General features: G+C 36.5%; 1 protein-coding gene across 4 annotated transcripts in view; it reads right to left on the minus strand.

The window, feature by feature from the left end:
- The window catches only part of CADM2 (cell adhesion molecule 2), a 688,964-nt gene that overhangs the window by 124,970 nt on the left and 544,569 nt on the right, over nt 1-19,425 (minus strand). For all 4 annotated transcript variants that reach the window (XM_068910540.1, XM_068910560.1, XM_068910555.1 and 1 more), the window contains 2 exons: nt 3,894-4,046; nt 1,259-1,396 (listed from right to left, as the gene is read on the minus strand). In XM_068910540.1, coding sequence (XP_068766641.1) covers nt 1,259-1,396; nt 3,894-4,046 — 291 coding nt within the window. The remainder of the gene's footprint in view (nt 1-1,258; nt 1,397-3,893; nt 4,047-19,425) is intronic.

Consider the following 19,425-nt stretch of genomic DNA (forward strand, 5'->3'; position numbering starts at 1 on the left):
AAGGTGCTACTTTTCCTTCAGCGATTTCCTCAGATTTCCCAATGGCTGGAAAGAACGGGTCTCTGCTTCCCTGTTTCCTATCCTTGTTACAAAAGTTTAAACACATTTCAAATGATTTGAGCCTCAAACTCCTGCCTGTCTTCAGTAACGCTGTTCTGAATTAAGAGACAAAGCTGATGAAAAGGTTTTTTTTAAATAGCTACCTAGAAAAGTTAGATTTCCAATAATGTACTGATCTAGTCTTATAGCAGAATGGATAGAGGTGACATGAATAAATACCAATACCTTACCCATTTTATTTATATATGCTATAATGGGCACCTCAGTTGGCTGTAATAAAACTAAGCCTTCTCTTATAGGAAGCTCTCCCTCATTCATTGACCAAAAAGGATTTTCAACTATTCTAAGCCTTATGTGGACTAGAAAAGTAAGTTTTAAATCCAGAACACACACAACAAAAGAGAAGACAGAAAAGAAATATCAAGCTTTTATATGCAATTCTTGCCTAATTCGCCGCATCCTCAAAGCAGAGTCCTTGCTTTCAGCTTTGTTTTTAGTCACTGAATGACTTTTTCAGTTACAACAGCCTCTGTGCAACTCCCCCTGGTTCCTGAGAAGTCCTTCTCACCCCCTCTGAAGCCCGTCTTCTCCTTGCTCCACTCCTTGCTCCACATGGATACTCCTTGCTCTCAGTATCCGTGCCTTAGTTGCAGGCTCCTTATTCCCTGCTGAGACTCCCTCAGTTGCTACAACCTGATTCTTCCTCACCTGAGCAGGCTCAGTAGCTCCCCTAAGAGAAGTGCACACTCCCGTGTCTTCCAGACATTTCTGCTTCACCCAGTTACTTTACTGAGAGAAGCATTAACATTAAACATTAATTGACCAAATTAATTGCATACGTCATATTGCATGGGCAAAAAGAAATGAAAAGGTAAAATATCTTGGGTGAGTTGTATGACTGTGACAATAACAATTCCATAAAATGTTTCTCTATGAAGCGTCACAATTGAGTTGAATATGCTGAATAGAGTTCAGAGCAATTCAAAATATCTGTTTTTACAGTTTGAAGAAAAAAAAAAAAGATGGCTATATGGCCACTACAGCAATTCACAGTCAAATCCTTAACTACACACTATAATTGATTCAATAACATTTAGCCATTCATCATGGTTTTTACAAAAGTATATTAAAAATATAATTCTAAGTAATACATAGTTTTGACGATTGGATCAAATTATGTGGAAGTCCTCTCAAATACCTTTAACTTCTTTGTCGTTCTTGAACCATCTGATATCAGCTGCTGGTTTACTACCAGAAGTCTTGCATGTCAGCTGCATCCTCTCTCCCTCCATAACTGGTGAAGTAAATCCAGTAATTTGTGGTTTCTCAGGAACACCTAACAAGCAAACAAGTAATATGTCTCTGACATTGCCAACTGATACCACAAATATATGACCAACTTAATTCCTTCATATACTCTAAATCCTGAAAATAATTAGTTCCTTGCCTTCTATCAAGACTGATTATCATTGCATCCTGTTTCCTATTATAAATATAACTGTCAACTTGAACTATAGTTGATTCTAAGGAATTTAAAAGAATATATACTATCTAGTTTTCTTAAGAAAACAAGATTCTTCAGTACTTTAAAATCTTATCTTCTTTCTTATTGACTGTATATTCTTCATTCAGGCCCAGTCTGACCTGCTATTACTAGGTTTAAACTGGTCTGTACAGGAAGCAGTAGGACAAAGTATATTAGAATTACAATTATGAAAATAAAACATAGCTGGCAAGAAAAAGTTGAACTAACCTAAGTTCAGAAAAGATGATCAAACATGAATTGTGAAGGTTCTAACACAGAAATCGAGGAGAAAAGGGAAGATGAAAAGAAATGCAAGAGCTTCTTCATTTTCAGAAAATACATAACAAAACAACCAACAGCTACCACATCGTGCGTTGGCTCTGGAGAACTCTTCAGCTGATACCGAGTGCTTTGGAAGAGATCTTATGATCACAAAATACCATATACACAATATTACATTGGAAAGGGTTATTCTTCAATGAACCATGACAGATTTTAAATCAAGAATTCTAAACAGCATTGGGAATATTTAATCACTGTATGTATAAAATCATTTGATGTTGGAAAACAGAAGAATAACTTATTTTAAGATGATACTGATGACTGTAATTTTAAAAGCTCTGAAAATGTCATTAAGGTCAGAACTTGCATCTGAAATGCTTTGATGCGTTCATATTTGTGGCTAGATAAAGGAATCAGTCACAGTAATTGATCCTGTGCCCTGTATTTCACAATTTGGTGTGTTTACATCTCTTTTCCAAAATGACAAATTATGTACATAAAAACCAAGCAGCAGTACCTATCACGGAGTACATTTCTGTAATAAATCTACTCTTCTCTTTCAGGATACAAAATGGCATCTACTATAATACCTTGACACTCAAATCTTCTAATCCATATCAGAGCAGCCAAAGAAAAGATTATTAGTGCATAGACAGTTTATCTGATTAAAAAGATGTGATATATTTCAAAGGAAAATATCTCATTCTCAGGTAGAAAGTGTTCCAAAAGTTTAAAGTATTACTTTGAAATAGAAAACTGAAAATACAAAATGAAAGAAGAGAGGCTTCTTAAACCTTGCAGCTTGCTTTCTTGGAAGAAAAATTACTGATGCTGGGAAAAGTTTATAAAAAAAAAAAACAAAAATAAAGGTAAAACTAAATGGACTGTAAAAGATCAAGTTACTTTGATTAAAAAAAAACTAGCTAGAAGTTTTTTCTGCCTTTGTAACATCCTTCTATGTCATTCTGCCATTTAAAAGGTTGAACTGGTCTACTCATCTATTGTTTAGATCATGAGATGGTCTCTACAGAAAAAAATGATTAACCTTAGGCAGTTATTATTTCAGAATACTCTGCTTTGAGTGGGTATTTTTTGTCCTTAATGGCAAACTTGTGAAGATGTTTATAAAACACTCTCACAGGGACAGAGAGAGAGATATATTTCATATCTTATTCACAAAACCAATCCCTGTCTGGATTCAGGTCAATATGACTGACACAGAGAACATCTTACATTAGTGCTATTAATTCAACTGTCTGCCTGTCTACATATAAAAACATAACAAAATGAAAGAAAGAGTCCAGTTCAGGGACAAAAAAGGAGGAAAGAATTAAAAAAAATCTCTAAAATCATATAACCCATTAGGTACGCAGGTGTGTTTCAATGAACATAGCAATTTCAGCTGATTGGGCTGCTGTCATTCATAGAATCGCATAAAGCTTTGAGCAGAAACTTTATTTCCTGGGCATCTCTACAAATCTATTGCTTTTCTATGTGTATCCATAACCTTTGGGGAAAACAGCAGAGCATTTAGAGGATAAAGCATAGAAGAAGCAGCAAACCCAGTGAAAATATGCACTTTATAAACAGAAGAAGAAAGCAGGATGAGCCACGAAAATGCACAGCTAAGGAAAAACTATATAGCTCTAAAGCCTTTTTTGATTTCATGCTTTCTCATTTTCGCTCCTTTGCCCTATGCAGTATACTGTTAGGAGATGAACATATGCACTTTCTTCACCCTTTTGGTGCTTGGAAGTAGAGGTTACGTCCATTTTAAGGAGCCCTCATACTGTAGTATTTGTGTGGTCTGTAATTCATTATCCTGCCACAGCACAAACAGTAAGAGGCGTGCTATTCTTTAGCACAGCGCTATGAAAATAATAAACGACAGGGAAAAAAGACTGGATGCTTACACGCATCTTCAGCTAAGCTTTAGAAAAGTTCACTGTTATCATAATTTGCCAAAGCTTGAGAAATCTACACACTTGCTTCTTTAACATTGGTGTGTTCAGTCATTTATACTCACCAAGAACGGTAAGAAAAGCCTTGGAAGTTTTGACAGGCATAGTAAATAAAGAGCAGGTGTACTGCCCTTCATCCGACAGAGACACATCGCTGACACTGATACTCAGTTCATGCCACGAAGCTCGAACCAGCTCAATTCTGTTGTCCCTCAGAGCTGAAAGACAAAAAATCACATGCTGTAAGGTACAAAAGAACACATTAACAAAGCTTGGTATGTTTTAGGAGAGGCTCTATGCATTAACCTAGTGCAATCACACATACGGATACGGTTATCTTTAGGCATACTGTTTTGTTTTCTTCATGGAAAAAGTTCCTCGGGTTTAGCAAGTTTCAGAAGGGTGAACTAAATGACCCATTACGTATATAAACCTGGAACCTAACTGGCTGTAGTTACTTTTGTTCTTCCTCTGAAAAAAAGTAACATTGATCTCTTGAAATAGTCATATTTTTAATTGTATCCCTTTGTCCACTACACTGTAAATAACATCGCAGGAGATCTAAGTGTTAAGTCACTGATTCAGTTAGACATCCTCATGTTTGATCTGGTGGTATTTAAGCTTATTTCACTCTGGTTTTTTTGTCCCTCATACCTTTGCTCAGGGTCTAAACTAATTCCTTCCTAAAAGCATTTTTTCCCAGGTATTTACAAATTTAGTACCACTTTGAGAATCCTGTTTCATCTACTAACAAACTATATTTTCAAATAAAGAAGTTGAGTGTCACATTGCTTGCCTGTTCTTACATCCATTACTAACCAGATTGAATTGGAATGCAGCTGTCTTGAACACTAAGCGTATTTCTTATTAGGAGGATATTGCAAGTTCTATATATATTTGTACTACTTTCAAAGCTTTGAGGTAACTGAGTACAGTGGCTTTAGTTTTTTGATTATGACTAAAAATCTCATCTGATACCAGAAAAACCTTTGTAACAAACTTTTCTTGAATGAAACCATTGAGGGAGGAAGAGCAGGGAGCTTAAGTAAATTCAAAATGTCACTTTAGCTAATACTATAAAAAAATTAAATATTTTAAAACTTATGCTTAGATTAATCCACATTTTCCATTTAAAAATGGTTGAAACATTCCCAAACATTCCATTTTTTGGAATTAAGCTTTTTCAGGAATCCACATATATTGAGTCTTTCTGCAGCATAGAAATACCAGTCACAGAAATAAGTAAGCACCGTAATTCTCCTAAGTGAACAATATAAAAGCCTCTATAACTCAGAAAGTTCTGCTGTATACCTCTAGTTCCAAATCTTTGATGTGAGAGTATGTGAATCTTCACTGAGATATTTTTTAAAGTAAGCCTCTAAAAGTCAAATAGGACAATTATAATTATCAGGAGATCTACATTTTGATTTGTTAGAAGATTCAGGGTGGACAGTCACTAATGCTGTTCTCGCTCACCTCTTTCAAAAGGCTCCAAAGGCTCTTAAATTTCAGTTTCACCTAACATTTATATCAGTCAAGTGATAAAAATGAAGCTTTACGGTGGTTCTTTTGCTACTAAATCTGGATGTTTCTACATTATTGCACAGCTATCTACGTGCTGCCAGTATAGGAAGATTTGCACCAAAATTAGCAGCTACAACAATGATTCAGCAAAAATGTCACTTGAACTGGTTGTCTTCTAATGCTACTGTTCAGGTTCCTTTACAGTGACCTCAAGCTGAATTTATTGGTTATTTCAAGGCAGGTTAGCAAAAGCTTGACTTTTTTTTTTTTTTCCAGGGTCTAATTAACTTAAAAGTGACAACTTAAGCTGACCTCACATGCCGCAAACTCCTCCAAGGCATATCAAAGTGGTTGAGATTGTGAGTAATGGACACCTCCCAATTATATCTGAGACACCATTTGGCATCCTAGTATAGCAAAAATAAACATTTAGGTGGAACATTAAGGTAAATAAGCAAACAAAACAAAGCTACAGATTGAAAAGTAATATACTATCAATGTACTGATACAAGAGCCAGGGAAAGCAAGCTCAAAAAAAACAAATGTACACTGAAGTAAGCTTCTACCAACACAAAATTACAGACATAGCTGATGGCTGTAGCTTTACTGGGCAAAAGCTTTCACAACAGTAAAGCTGTTGCTATCTTTGAGGAATTAGATGGAGACTCAGAATTCACTTCTCAGCATTTCAATTCTAGTCAGACATAAACTGACCAGACATAAGAACGGTAGTTTATTTCACATTACTGACCTCTAAAGAAAATTTTTATTTTCAGAATGACCTAGTGCTTCCAAATGGTTTGATTACCACACCCATATATATTATTTGGAGAACAGTATAGGAAATTGAAACAAAACCTCAAGAACTCCATAATTTGAAAGTGGTGATTTCTGCCTCCACCGAACCAGAAATTATGTAAAACATAATGCAGTGTATCATCTTACATAATACTGCATTTCATTACAATTTGCAGTTGCTACTGCCTGGTGATTATTGGGTAACGAGCGCCTCTGATAAAGATTTATGTAGCTGCTAAAATATTTTCCTACAGATGCGGCAATGTGCAGAATGTCATGTGCTAAAAAGAACTATAATATATTCTGCTAGAGCATGAATGGTCTACAAATGATGCCAGGAGCAAAGCATTTCTATCCTATTGCTAGAGCAAAAACAACCAGTAAAATACAAACCATCTGCATCAACTACATCCCTGCTGCTGCCCTCCTTCATTACTTCCTCTCTACACCTTTTTTAACCTTTGCACAACATAAAAAGCTCCAGCTCTGTCAATTTTTCATGAAATTGGTAAAAACAAGCACTGATCAAGAGCTGAGATCTGACATACCAAGTTTCAGCCCAGAATAATTTTTTATTGAAAGTACAGGGGAAAAAAAAAACTTTTTATAAGTTTTATAATGGAAATACCAACATAGAGCCTTTGCAAATATGCTGCAAATAGCACCCACATAATATTCTTTTGCAGGAAATATTTGTCAGGAGCATTTTTGTAAGTGCCAAGTCTAAATGCAATTAATAATCTGTGCCATTGACTCCAAAGATAAACTTCTGTTAGCTTTGCTGTCTACAGAGATTTGAGAGTAACCCATTAAAAAAACTCCAATGCTATTGTGCAGACACAGTTAGCACTTGCACGGACTCTCAGTAGGATTTCATTTTCAAGCTTTATTCCTATCCTATTGAAGTAATAAGTAACACTATATATATCCTTAGAAAGCCATAAATTCCTGCTATGAAACTGTCCGTTTTGATGGATGTCAGAATCGGTTTGTTCCTATCTTCTGTGCTAGGTTTTACCTTTTGCTAAAAGGGTAAGTTGGATCACAGGGGGCTGCCTGTCTAGTCTTGGCTCCCGGACACAGGCTCAGCAGAATCCCTGTGGAAGAGGGTGAGTGCTCCCTCGAATAGCAAATGAGTGACCTGTAGCATTGGAGAAGCCAAGAGTGCATCTAGCAAGCAGGCAGTCCCCAGGAAGAGGGGCTGAAAGGAGTAAGGTTTTGCATGTGACAGAGCGTAACCCACTGCGAAGCCTGGCTGCTGGAATAAAGCAGCCTGCTGAGCCTTAACAGCAAGCAGCTACTGAAAGGTATAAGCTGGAAAGCAAAAGCTGGATGGAGAGGATATACTCCTCAAGAAGCTGGTGGAAAGGAAGATTTTTTTTTACAAGCCTATATACTCAATCCATCTGAGCAGATCCGAGTTCTACGTGTTTAAAGAGCAACCTCATCTAGTTTATTATTTTATATTTAAAGCACATGAACTTCAAAAGTGTTTTGTAAGGTTTTTCTTTGTTGTGAGAGTTTCCCAAAACAGGGCAATTTCCCAAGGTTCTACGCCTACTCAGGATTCTACCACAGCAGTAAAAAATAAACTATCATAAAGTAAAATACAAAATCTTAATTAACAACTGAAAGCAAAAAGTAGAGCATTTAGAGAGGCATTCTGTGTGAACATAGAGCTTGGTACATGCAAAGAAACAGGCTTCCAATGTACTGAAATTTCCATGCATTGTTCAATAGGTACTGCAGTGAGTATTTCTAGCTCCTTACAGAAGTTACCAGGAAACACCAAACTTGTGTTGAAAGTGTCTCTCTCATACTACAATATAGCTACTGTATTGTATCCAAGTGATAGTATTTATTTCTTCAGCTTTTCTAAAGGTTATATTAATAGCTGCATTAGTATTCCATTATTTAACTTCTGACTATTATTTATATTGTGATAGTGACCAGATGTCCTATGCGTGTGCAAAAACGGACAGTTTTGTCCCTAAAGGCTTTATATGGTCTGTCCTCACTTGACTTGCATCATGTCCTAGCCTCATTCCTATCTCTGCCAGCTCTTGTAGAACCTCCTCTGGAAGCTCATCCTCTTTCTCATTCCCCGCTTTGTAGGAAGCCAATAGACCTTTACAGGCTCTTTTGGGGGATTTTCACCTACATAATCATTACCTTAAAAGTTTGCACACCTGCATGTTTACATGCTACAGTGATGTTAGAAAAATAATGGTAAACAAGCAGAGTTCGACGCAGATATATGCAACTCCTGTGAAATATCTCTGTGTCAAAGCAGTAAGAATCAATACCACCATCAGTTAGCTTGTCCTTGCTGGAATCTTACATAGCAAGCACTTATAAAAAATATAAGATGCAGTGGGGAACATAATTGTATAGTAAGTTCCAGTAAGCCCTTAGCATATTATTAGTTTTTTGTAATTCCCAGACAAATATGATGCAGCTAATTTGCAAGGACATGAAATAATTATGCATAAAATACTTCTTCCTAAACAGACACACTTCATTTATTTTACCTGTCATTCCTTTTTTCTGTACAAAAGATTTTCATTCAGAATGTTTTCTGAGACAGAAAATATTCCTTACAAGCAACCATGATGATTTATATATCTTAGGCTATTATGAGTAAAAGATAGAGTAGTGTATTTCAACTGCAGTAATTAGAAATTGCTAAGACTGGTAAACACTGCAATAAACTGGTTCCTTGTCCACAGTCATATAAAGCTGTATTTTATTTTTTGTGCAAAATAGTATAATGATCATATGTAGTGAAATCTAGTGATAGGAATTACATCAGAGATAGAAAAGCAAATTAGAAATGCATACTATTATCGAAAAAACACTTCCATTTCATATTCAGAGGAAAAAAACACCTGGACTTTTTAGATACCATAGCCACAGCGCAGTATCTGTAAATCTTCTTTCTCTAAAGAGACGACATCTTAGCAGTAGTTTGGAGTCAAATATTTGAACAATGGAGAAAAACAAACAACAAAAAGCCAAATCCTCCAGAGTAATTTGCAGATGTTTTGACAATAGTAACTCGACATCTGTTGCCATCCTGGGATTCACTCAACAAAATTTCTTCCTTACGTTGGAGTTGTTCTCTCTGTCATGGGAATATTGTAACTATCAGTTGGAACTGGAAAGATTTGTGATCCTGTACAGGTCATGCTAAACTCCCAGAAATTGAATGCTATGAAAGTGAAAATAAACCCTCTGATTTCTAGATTCCAACTTTTTGCATGTAGTAACATCATCAAATCTGAAACAGATTTCAAGGGATTTATACTTTGTTCCCAGATAATAATTGGGAAGTCTTCTGCTATATTCCTAATGAAGTTAGTATCATCAAAAGGCCTGCAGAGATGATCCACAAAACTTGCCAATAGTTGTGCATCAAAATCTGTCAAACAGGTTACAGATCACCACCGCCCTCACCTAATAATAATAACAATAACAAGAGGGAGCAGATGGAAACAAATATTCAAACTATCACTGATATATCAACTACTGTAAGTGTTATATTGTGCCTAGCTTTCTCAGCCTTCATCCCTTCATAACATTCTCCTTAAATTCCTTTAAAAAGTCATGCCTCATTTGACTGCTGCTGTATTAATAATTTGCCCATTTCCCAACTGATACGCAGTTATTCTAGTGATTCTTTACCTGTCTAGTAGGTAGTTGATTGATATCTGATCTCTTAATATTTTAAAACTTCTGAATTATTTGCACATGGAAAGAAAATCCCTTTTTTCCCCCTTTTCCATTTGTAGTCATGCAATTTGATTATCTTCATCCTTGGAAGGATAGAAGGCAAGGATGGCACTATGGGTATTTAGAAATAACATGCTTTCTATTCCTAGTTCTACATGTGGTGAGGCCATTTTTTTCTCACATCGGAGATGAACTCCATAGTTTAGCTTCTGTGAAACTATGACTTTTGCTCTTATAACTAGCTGATCAGGATTCCAACAGAGATGAAAGGTCAGAAAGAGTGATGATCTCTTAATTAGCTTAGAGCCATGACAGATTTCAGTACTGGGGCAAAAACAGTGAAATTGAGTCTATTTTCAAAGCCAAGGCTAATGTACAGAAAAAAGCACTTAGTAACACATTAGAAGTTCCTGTGTAATCTATTAGACTGTCCAACATTTGTACCGGTTGGAATCCTTTTTAAGGTGACATCATTTCTAAGTAAAAGGAGAGGAAATAACAAAAATTGGAGATCACAGTATTGTGGACATATCTTCCCCTGATTGGCTGTGGAACAGTATTCTGGCTAATTTGTAGATAAATGTTAATTTTTCCCCATTAAGAAAGTGATTACTGAGAAGGATGAGTTCAAAAGGACACTCTAAACAGCATCTTTTACACTTTTGTGTCACTCAGATGCTCCTGCTGCTACTTCAATCTCACTGAATTTTTCAATTCATTCATGCAATTACTGAATAAATTCAGAGTACCACTGAGTTTCACAGAAGGTGCTAAGTATATCGTTTCTAAAATGGAAGAACAACAACTCATAGCAATATTTGGAGATTAGTTTTACAGCCATTCCAGGGCATTTCTGCTTCTCTTTGAATCTTGCTAAAGTACTTGGTAATCAACAGGAAGGAACAACAGGGTCAAGAGATATATACTTCTCCTACCTCTAATCAGATGTTGGTCATCTTCTAGAGCAAGTAGCAATGACTCTACTTTGTGCTCTGGCTTGCAGCCAAACTAAGAAAAGACTAGATTGTTTTCAGCTGAGAAATGCTGCTGAGAATTGGTTTTGATTACCTTATTGAGAAAACAATGTTCAACAGCAGGCTACTTTCTCCTTTTTATAGTTTTTGGTTTTGTTGCATGTTGGATAATGTGTATGTCAAGGAGCACAGCAAACTCCCTTCATTAGAGGAAGTGTTGACAGTTTTGCTAACAGAAGTGTCTTGCCTGTGCTTGCTTACTGCTCTGAAAAGGCCAAAGAAATGGGAACCCAGAACGTGTCAGTATGACATCATCTGTTATGTACCAGCATAGGCTGTATTTAAAGAACAGTTTTACTCTTAGATGCTTATGAGGAAAATCCAAACAGTAAGGTCATTCCTTCAGTGCAACAACAATTCTTAATTTCCTGTGATCTCGATAGAATGAGAACAGTGTAAGGTGACTTACAATCTTGAAAACATTTGCAAGCAATAGTTTTTTCAACTGTTGCCAACTGATAATAAAGGGCCAGAATGATTATATGCCTTTAGGGAATGGAATGAGCTTAGTAAAACTTTGTTGTATGTAAGATATTCTGCACTGAGCTACACTCTCTCTCCAATCATCTTCTATATTTTCCTCAGTTTCCACTCTTTCAGGGCATTCAAGGAACAATATGCAAAAAAAGATGAGCAGCTTGTCTCCTAGGGCGCTTATATTGTATATTGGCTATTTCTGGTATTAAAGCAACACTATCCTTATGTTCTGCTTGTCTTTTCAGAATCATGAGGTCCACATGTACTGTCTCAGGAAGTTTGAAGATGACCTCACTTTCAAGTAAGTAATTCAAGTTTCAAGTACTTCCAAAATATACAGGTTTTAAATTATGAAGATGTTTTATTGTTCTATCATATTGCAATAATGTTTAACTGTGCCTCCAAAAACAAAATAAAAATCTCAGGATGAAACATTGTCTTGCAAGGTCTGATCATCTGGTTCCTTCTGCAATGGGGAATTACAAGAATTCCTATTATACTAATGCAACTGGACGTGAGCCACAGCACAGTAGCCCAGGAAATCTTTAAAAAACATGCTTTTCAAATATGCAGCTGCAAAAATTAAAACTGCAGAATGATCTGTCAAGGTTGGCGATGGTCAGAATTAAAATAAATGAGATTCAATAGATAAATGTAATGGGTAGAGATGACAATCTTATATAGCAAGTTGGAGACTGATATTTTGAAAGCAGCAGTACAAGAAGGAAGCTCAGAGGATTACAGAGGAAATTATTTAACTATATGTTCAAATGTAGCACTACTGCAAAAAGGTGAATCCTATTCTGTATTGTACTTACACCAGCAATTACAATAAAAGGAAAAAAATGATATAGTATTCCAAAACTATGTGTATCATACTGTGTTATATATTGTAAATTACAGATAGGAGCAGGGTCTCAGTCAGGGAGGCAATTTCTGAAGGTCTACTGATAGAATACTTACCACATAAATAATACTATGAAAGTGAAAATGACATAATCGAGATCTACGGTAACAGCCCACACCGATCTAAGATAATACTAATAGGAGTTATAAAAATAATTTCTTCCTATATTTTGCAGGATAACAGTAACACAAAACAGTATATTCCTGGCTAAATAACAATTCATTTTAAGTGAGAAGGATTAGATAATGACAAACTGCAATTGAAGTACAAGCGGTAAATAAATACTAATCTTCTTGCAAACTAAAACAAAGATAAACAGATTTCCAAGTTTGTTCTTCTGTGAGGACCAGATCAGATAATTTCTCCTCACGCTCCTCATGTTGATATTAGTCATTATGTCAACAATGCTTAAACGATTGCTGGCCAAGGTAGAGTTAAGCTTGTTTAGGTATTGAAAACTGTCTAGCTAAACAGCACAGAGCTCTATCAAGACAGACTACATATTTTAAAGAATATCAGTTACAGTACGCTCACATTTTCTTCTTTTAAAGATTGCCCTTTTACAGTCACCGCTGATGACCCTCATGCACTGGCTCTAGTCAGCTTTGGGTGCAAGGAATCCTAAAGTGTAGGGAACACAGAACAACTCTGCCAAATTTTACACACTTAGCACAGCTGGAAAATCCAACTTCTCCTCAAGTATACCCAAGTACCTGTTTTCTATATGTGTCTGCAGTAGATCATGTCTTAAGGAAGGTGCAAAACTGAATCACACCTGAATTTCTCTAACCTTGCAGACTGTGAAATTAACAGTTTTGCTCACTCACTGACTAATATGCAAACTTAATGATCCCATCATACTTAAAACAAGTTTTTAGTCATATGAATGAGCAGTACTTATGGTAGAGTCATATTTATGGCATTGCTTCAAACTTCTTGGAAAGTCAAAGTCTTCTAATTTCTAAAGAACAGTATGGTCCTGCTCAAATACTCACCAGAATTTGTAAAGGCTTTCTCACTCCCTAATGATCTAACTGTGAGAACAGCTGTAAGATGCCCCTGATGTCTTTCTGCACTTCTTGCTTTGATCATTCATGTAGATGCCGATATTAACATCAACCTGCCTGAAGCAGATGGCTGCATTGGCTAGACATGCAGTAAGAACATTCATTCTTCCTAACTATGTCTATATTAAGAAGTCAGACTCCCTAAACTCCTGCTGCAGTCAGTGATGCGAGACAGCTTCCTCCAGAGACCAATTAAGAACAGGTCACTGCCTTGAAAATGTTACAGATCCTGAACAAAAATAAATAAACAAATCAATGATTGATGACTGTATTGGGAATCAATCTACCAAATGATTCCAGTATCAATGTGCAGTCAAATACTAACATCTATGTCAATACTGAACATATTAGTGCTGTTAGCGACTATTCACAGATCTCACTACTGAGGGAGTTGAAATATGGAGTGAAGTATCAGGAGAGATCTTAGATGAGTCTGCTGCAATTCCAGAGAGGGTTCACAGAAAACTCTTTGGTGGTTTTAACACAGCTTTTATGATAGAGCCCTTTAAAGTTGTATGATGTCTCTCATACAGCCCAGCAGCAAGCAATCTCCCTATGAAACATTAATACGCAGGTTCTTCACCTTTTATAGGGATTTTTCCTAGTTTTCCAGATGTTGGTACGCTGTGAGGGAAACATTAGTGTGAAACACTAGCGATGGAAACAGATGATTACAGATTTGGAGCATTTCTCATATAAGGAGAGGCTAAGACTGCTGAGATTGTTTAGCCTAGAGAAGAGAAGGCTCGGGGGAATCTTACCCACATGTATAAATACCTGCTGGGACAGAGTAGAGAAGGCTCTTCTCTGTGGTACCCAGTGAAACAACAAGAGCCAATCGGTACAAATTGAAAAACAGGAAATTCAGTTTAAATTAAAAAAAAAAAAAAACACTTTCTTACTATGATGGTGGTCAGACACTGGAACAAGTTGCCCAAGACGTTGCCCAAACGGTTGTAGAGTCTCCACCCATGGAAACACTCAAAACCTGACTGGACACAGCCCTGAGCAACCTGCTGAAGGTTAGACTAAATGATCTCAAGAGGTCCTTTCCCACCTCAATACCTCTGTGATTCTATGAACTTGCAACTGCTGATTTGGGAATCTTCAGTTTTTATAGGGCCAATCAGCATCTTAATCCAACTCCAAAATAAAAATTTAACAGAACAACCTTATACACCTCTAATTTTCTGAGCAAACTGCTCTAAGCAGACATACTTTGAAAAGAAGGTTGGACAAGGTAACCTCTAGAGGTCCCTTCCAATGTGAACAGTTCTCTAATCTTGTCATTCTACATCTTTTTTAGTGCAGAACTTGTGTATCACAGAATTCAGGAATGTGACCAAACCTGAAAGGAGGAGAAAAAAAAAAACAAAACTGCGGAAGGCATTCACAAAGATTAATCTCCCTCAACTTTTCCTAAAGGATTAGCTCTCTCAGGGAGGTTTCCCACTGGAATTACCCTCAGAACAGGCTGCCTGTCTCTCCCCTCTATAGTTAACTAAAAAAGAGAGAGAGAGAAATAGAGAGAGAGAGAGAGAGAGAGAGAGAGAGAGAGGTTCTTATAGGCTAAATCTAGGTTTTGCAAATATGCTTCTTGTGTGCCTATCTTTCAAGAGCATGGTGACCTCATAAGGGTAGCAGTACTTGGAGTCCAAAGTGGTGGCAAGATACATTCACCAGGTACTACTGAATATCATTTGGAAAAATAAAACAAATTAAAAAAAAAAAAACTACAAAATTCAATGGCACATCAAAGTAGTAATAACTGCACTAAAGCAAAACTCTCTTACGAATAAATGCATTATTTAGCAAACAACAGATACTGACAACAACCGAGAGATGCTGGGAACCATGCTACCAAAGGTGAAAAATACCTGATATTCTGGGGGCAATTCACACATGTCGCATAGGTACATCACTATATCAAAAAAAAAAAACTGTTCATGCTTAGCATATCTAGGTGAAAAAACAGCTGAATGTATCCTCATTTTTTTATTCAAAAATTTATTACAGGTATTTTCTTTTTTTAAGAGTTGTGAAAAACATTCCTCAGTTACTTTCTGCCATTCTAATCGTACTGGTAGGTAAAGGATTGAAGACAATTCAAAAAGCAGATATATAAATACCACTTAATACACAGCTACAGAATGCTATTTATTCTTCATATCTGCAATAAATAAATAATAATATTGATTCTTTTACTGCACTTTTCTTACGTGGTTTAGTTTGAAGGCTCACTAAGAAGCCTCAATACCTAACCTGTCTTCAATTTGTTATTTTTGAAAGACAGATTTGTATATTATGATTGTCATATGAATGGAAGCATTGAATATTTACAAATAAATTGCAAGGGGCTGTTCCAATGCCGACTGCTTTTTGTGGCTGTTTTTAAAGGACTGTAAATCACTTAAATGCTGCAGATGCAGTATTCAAACAATTGAAGAACAACTGTTGAAGAACAATTTCTGTATTTATAGTGTACTATTGAATTGCACATGATTGGATCAAGAGACTTTCAGTTTCTGCCTCATAAGCTGGTTGTGACATGGCACCAGCAAAGCAAGCATCTGGCCTCAGGGCAGTGAATGTAACTGTACAGTTTCATAGGCTTGTCGACAAAGTGTCCATCAAAGGACATTAATTGCACATTTGGAGGATAATATTTTCATACCATCAGATATAATAAACAGTGCTGCAGTAAAAATCTGCAACACTGGCTACATGAACGTTTTTGGTCTTTAACTCATAATACCCAGTTTTTAATTCTGCAGTGTCCTTGATTCCTCCTTCTTTCTCCTCTTGACTGCAGAACTGATTCACTTAATTCCTTTTCCCTAGCATTCAACTGCGTTGTCCTCTTCTCCAGGCAAAAAATTTAAGACCTAAGGTTTTAAAAGTATGTAGACAAATAAGCTTGTTCTTTATATATGTGAACCTGCTTTTCCATCTTATTCAACCCCTGGAATGCATAGTTGTTCTTGAAAAAATTCGGAAATGAAATCTTCTTCCACTAGCACATAATGCTATTTTAGCACTATCACATTCAATAAAAGCTGAGTTTTTCTTCTCTTTTCCTTTTTTTGCTTACAAACTCTGCTGGCCAAGTTTCATGCAGTCCTCAGTTGTTCTTCTTCCTTAATCAAGGTGTGGTGAAATTCTTCAACAAAAACTAATCTGTATTTTACCTTTCATTTATTAGCAGCCTGTTGTATACTCAAAATACTGTCCTCTTCCAGTAGTCAATATTTTTCCTGCCTCAGTGATCGATCCTTTCTGGACTCTTTATTTCTCTTAAATCCTCCTTCTTTTGTTTTCTTTGAAATCTTTCCTGATTACATACAGGATTTCAGTTTCATCTATCCTTGGAATAAATTTTCTTTGACTCCACTTCTTCCTCTATCTACTCTCTTCCTCCTCTATCCATCAATCTGAAATTCTTCAGGAAAGCTGTTGGTATCCCTCTTCATAATATTTTCCCCATTTTCTACAGTAAATAATTTTACTTCCTCTGTATGATACATAATTTCAATATGGGAATGAGGCCACTGAAAGACATTAGAGATTTAGAATGGGCTAAACTGAATATGAAATGTACATCAGGAACACTGCTCATTATTTCTTGAGAGGAAAGAGAACATAAAATTAATGTATTTTTTAATTTTGGATTCCAAGTATAAACTCTCAAGTGTACTTTTCTGGAACCGAACTACAAAAATGTAACAATTTTATCTACTGCAAATTTAAATTATTTTTTACTTATCAGCATCCTGGGCTTTATTAGGAAGAGTGTCACCAGTAGGTCAAGGGAGGGGATCCTTCCCCTCCACTCAGTCCTGGTAAGGCCACACCTGGAGCGCTGGGCCCAGTGCTGGGCTCCTCAGTACAAGAGAGACATATAGCTACATGGCCACAAAGCACAAGGCCACAAACATGATTAAGGGATTTGAGCATCTCTTCTACAAGGAGAAGCTGAGAGAGCTTGCACTGTTCAGCCTGGAGAAGGGAAAGCTTGTGGGAATCTTACCGCATGTTACCTGATGAAAAGGAGTAATAAAGAACATGGAGCCAGACTCTTCTTTGTGGTATCCAGTGAAACAATAGGAGCCAACTGGCACAAATTGAAATACAAGAAATTCATCTTAAATATAAGAAAAAACTTTTTTACTGTCAGAGTGCTCAGACAATGGAACAGGCTGTCCAGAGAGCCTGTGGAGTCTCCATCCATGGAGATACTTAAAACCTGATTGGACATGGTCCTACGCAATAGGGTCTAAGTGACTCTCTTCTGTGCAGGGGAGCTGGACTAGATGATTTTAAGAGGTCCCTTCCCACCTCAACTATTCTGTGATTCTGTAACTCATACATATTTTACCTTCATTATAATACTGGGGCGGGGGCGGGGGGAGTAAATTCTCAAGCATTCCTCTTCTTTTTGATTTTTAAACTGTTTTCTTATGATTACTAGGTACTTGCAACTGATGTCTTAAATAAGGGTACGAACTGTGCCAGATATAATTGTTTAAGTCTATACATAGTCCATAAAGATAATTCTTGTCTGATATTGTTCCAATATCTTGTCTGACGTTGTCAAAATGATCTATGGAAATGAGTGTTGTACTGAGTATATCCTCCCATAAATATGTCTTTTCCCAGTACACCAAAGGATTTAAACATCTTTGATTAAATCAGTGAAAATGTTTCCATTTAGCACAACAGAAAGGGAGGAGCTGGAGCAAAAGGAGGCTGCCAGATGTTCTCATTAAGTATGTATGAGCTCTGACATGCTCCAAAATAGTGTTCTATGATGCTGTGATCTGTTCTCAGCTGATTTTGCTACTAGTAGGATGCCACAAGCTCAAGCCTTCCAAACAAACAGCAGCAGCATCAATCATGAATTACAGCATCAAGGTCAGAAATAAGCAACAGAGATATTTTTGGAAGCTCTGACAACTTAGATCTTCAGGGATACTGAAGAGCACCTCTGTACCTAGGGTTAATTTCAATGAGCAAGCATGTTACTTTTAGCTAGATAGTTAAAACATTTCCTCCTCTGACCAGCAATCCCATGGTGTTATCTGGATTGAGCTGGAGTCAAAGAAATCTATTTAAGAAAATCCCTAGTAGGCAAAAAATGAGTTCTATAGTCCAGTTATTAAAGGTGCAGTCATGAAGCACCTGCAAATGCTGACTTACTGATTATGTTTTTGAACTTTGTGCTTGATAGATAAGAATCATAGTGGAGTACTTTCTTTCCAAGAGGTCCATTTTGAGAGCAGAGAAGAAAAAAAAAAACAAATCACACAGTACTTATAATCCTTAATTTAAAAATCTGAATAAAACAAAAATAAAATAATTTTGTAGGAAAACATTCCTTTCTCCAGTGTTTAGCAAATTTGAATCTTTCTTTGTGGATTTAATTTTCTTAAGCTGCATCCTGAAAAAGATCTCTGCATAGTGACAGATTAAAGCAAAACAAAAAAAAATCCCCTTCAGAAAAAGAAAAAAACAACCTAGAATCCTATCAATATACAAATATGGACAGATTTCACTTTACAGTTAGGAGGAGAAAGGCAGTCAGAACTAAATGTACTAATAATAGCTCAAAGATACTGTGAAATTCTCTAACAGACCATAGGGAAGCTCCTACTGTAAAATCCAGATCATACACATACTTTACACAATAAGTACCAGAGTCTGCAAACAGGGTGATCTCCAGAATTTAAAAAAAAAAAAAAAAAGAAATCTGTCTTCCAAATTCTACCAACAGACATGGAACATTAAGTGGATTAAAATCAAGAAAGGGCAAACAGGCCTTGTCTCCCTCACTAGCGCTTTAGAGGATAAAGTTCTTTGGAGACTACCTATTTTCGGAGAGGGAGAGGGGGGTATAAAACTGTGAATTACCTAAAGACGTGGTCCCAGTCAGACGGACAGCTACAGATGAGGCTAGATGAAACATTACTGCCTGTCACAGACAAAGTAGGATGGGAATGATGATTATACTGCTCTGCAATGTGAATTGCTGTAGCCAAAGTGACGTCCTGAATTATTCTAT

The sequence above is a fragment of the Struthio camelus genome, chromosome 1, assembly GCF_040807025.1.
Source record: "Struthio camelus isolate bStrCam1 chromosome 1, bStrCam1.hap1, whole genome shotgun sequence".
NCBI lineage: Eukaryota > Metazoa > Chordata > Aves > Struthioniformes > Struthionidae > Struthio > Struthio camelus.